Source organism: Rhineura floridana, chromosome 5, assembly GCF_030035675.1.
Source record: "Rhineura floridana isolate rRhiFlo1 chromosome 5, rRhiFlo1.hap2, whole genome shotgun sequence".
In the NCBI taxonomy this organism is placed as follows: domain Eukaryota; kingdom Metazoa; phylum Chordata; class Lepidosauria; order Squamata; family Rhineuridae; genus Rhineura; species Rhineura floridana.
The window spans coordinates 104,008,621-104,011,640 of NC_084484.1; the positions used below are offsets into that span (position 1 = coordinate 104,008,621).

General features: G+C 44.8%; 1 protein-coding gene across 1 annotated transcript; it reads left to right on the forward strand.

The window, feature by feature from the left end:
• Window positions 1-210: 210 nt before the first annotated feature.
• On the forward strand, window positions 211-876 carry LOC133385894 (claudin-8-like). Its single transcript, XM_061629480.1, has one exon. It carries the CDS (start codon window positions 211-213, stop codon window positions 874-876), a length of 666 nt encoding a protein of 221 aa, XP_061485464.1.
• The last annotated feature ends 2,144 nt before the right edge of the window (window positions 877-3,020 follow it).

Genomic DNA, 3,020 nt, shown 5'->3' on the forward strand with positions numbered 1-3,020 from the left:
GAAGAAATATATAGAGGCTCCTTCAGGCTAGACAGAAGTAGATTACTTCCTGCTTGTTCTTCAGCTGTATCAATAGAATCCATTTTAATTAATTCACCACATGAAGAATCTATGGGAAAGGTTCTCAACTTTTTTGGGGAAATGCAAGATCTTCTTTAGAAAAATATTCCTAAGAATTTTTTGCTAGGGTGCCATTTTCTGAGAAACCATATGGCTTGCTGTGCATTGCAAACTGTGGCTCTTCTACTTGGGAGCATTGGCATGGTTGGAACATTTACTGTCACTCTGATGCCTCAGTGGAAAGTATCTGCTTTCACAGAAAATAACATTATAGTCTTTGAAACTATTTGGGAGGGCCTATGGATGGTGTGCGTCAGTCATATCAAGAAGTATCAGTGCAAATTCTATGAGTCGTTGTTGGCCCTTCCACCTGCCTTAGAAGCATCCAGAGGGCTAATGTGCACAGCATGTGTCCTGTCAGTTATTGCCTTTCTCATTGCCATTGCTGGCATGAAGTGCATCCAATGTCCTGGCAATAATGATCAAATAAAAAGCAAGATTCTGTTGGCAGCTGGAGTAATTTTTCTTCTGACTGGTGTTATCGTGCTGATTCCTGTTTCCTTGACTGCCAACAAAATCATCAAGGACTTCTACAATCCACTTATCCAGGCTGCGCGGAAACGTGAATTGGGAGCTGCCCTCTATTTAGGTTGGATCACCTCAGCATTTCTAATCAGTGGAGGCGCCATATTTTGCAGCTTCTGTGGCTCTGCAGAGAAGCCTGGAAGATACAGGGATTCATCGCTTTCCAGCCACAGACTGAACAAACCTGAACATATCAGAAGAAAGCCCCTGACTGTGGATTCTTACGTCTGATTACTTCAGTTTAGCATGTTGTGCTTGCTTTGGGCAGCAGAGCCAGTGTTCTTGCAACATATGTATTAGCAAGACCATAGTCATCCAGATCCAATGAACACAATCTAGTTGTGTAGATAGGTTTCTATGCATGGATCTGCTGTTTGGATGTGCAAAAGTGTGTGGGATTTAACATCCCATAACTAAATATACCTACCCATATGTCACAATGTATTGATCTTTGAGTTAGGCTTTGTCGCATTGTCTTCTTATGGGAAGCAATATGGACACAACTCTCTGTTGCTCCTTAAGTTCTGTGGATCAAGGTGAATATGGTTCTTTAGAATCTTGATGTGAAATGCAAGCAACTTTTTTTGTTTAACATAGCAAAGTTTTCGAAGTTATATTAGCAATGTTGTGCCTTCTCTTTAGAATCTTCTTATGTTCTTATTAAAAGTGGATTAGACAAATTCATGGAGGATAAGGCTAACGGTGGCTACTAGTTATGATGGCTATGCTCTCCCTCCATGGTTGGATGTGGTATGCTTCTGAATACTAGTTGCTGGAAACTGCAACAGGTCCGGCTTGTGGGCTTCCCATAGGCATCTTGTTGGCCACTATGAGACCAGGATGCTGATCTAGGTGGACCATTGGCCTGATCCAGCAGACTCTTCTAATGTTCTTATGAATGCTTATTACAAGTGCTTTCAGATGTATTCTGAACCTGCTGGAGGCCCCTGGCTTCTGTAGCAATTTTGTAGGACTCTTTAGGTAAAATATGTTATATTAAAGCTAAAGTATTCTCATCAACAGTTTCTTCCTCTTGTTCAATTTTCTTGATTGATGAAGCAAGCATTCAGAGATATGGCAGTAGAAACAGAGGTTAATCAAGGGCCAGGTCACTGTGCTTCGCTAATTGGCTGCATTCAGCTTGTTGGGTCAAAGATTGTTCAGAGAGGTCACAAATGAAACAAGAGGAGAGGGGAAAAAACAGGGTGCAGGGCTGGCTAGTTAAGAGTTCTGGGGTTATTTTATCCAGACTCCAGATCAATTTTAATCAAGGCAAGATAAAGTTGCCCACAGTTTCACCTAGAAAGAAGACGTTAGTAAGTGCTCAAATGATAAAAGACTGAAAGAGTCTATACCTGTCAGCTCTGCACTGAGTCAGCAGTAGGGGTTGGAAATTCCTGGGTCGTTAGCAGGGAAGGGAAGTCCTTAGCCGGCAGACTGGTTGTAAATCTGCCAGGCCAACGAGGAGGGAACCTGATAAGGGCCAGGCCTGTCTGAAGCTTACTTGCTAAGTCACAAGTCCAGAAGCGAGGTCAGTAGAGGTCCGGGATCAATTGCCGAGGGGTCAGTCCAAGAGATGCTGCAGGGAAACTGGGAATACACGAAGCCACTCCTGACGTTGCAGTCAGCAACAAGCTGCAGCCAAGGTGTGCCTTATAAAGAGCAGGGTTGACAGCAGGTGTGAGCCCTCAGCGTTTGGGCCTTAAGGAGACAGGCCTGCCTCTCTTCTGCCTGACCTTCTGCTGTCTACGTTCTGCAGGTGAGGGGGGAGTATCCTGTTCACTGTCTGTGTCTGGCTGCAGGGCCTCTGCTGTCCCTGGGGTGCTCTGCAGCTGAGGGGCAGAAGGAGCTGGATTCTCAGGAGGCTCCTCCGTGTCTCCTTCTGGGTCTGCTGCTCCTGGGTCTGCTGCTGTTACTCCTGAGTCGTCCTCATCGGAGGAGTCCTCTGAGGGGGCCATGACAATACCTTAATGCTACAGCTGTCCTTGGACTATTTATATTATGAAGACTTTTTTTTTTTTTGCCAAACAGCTTCAGATTTATTGTACAGCCTATTTGTGTAGCAAACTACATTTATGGGTCCCAGACCTGGTGAACAAAGAAATACAGAAAGCTGCCTTAGACCAGTTGCCCATTTAGCTCAGTATTGTCTACACTGACTGGCAGTGGTCTCAAAGGTTTCAAGGCTGGGGTCTCTCCCAGGCTCACCTGGAGACATCAGAGATTTAACCATCTGGAAAAAGTGGGACTTTGGTCTGACAAAAGGCAAAAGACCCATAGGGAAAACACTTGATGACAGTGGATGCCCTGTTAAAGAGTGAGTGAGCAATCATGGCAATTCCCCACTTAACACCCAGCATGGAAGCACACAGGAA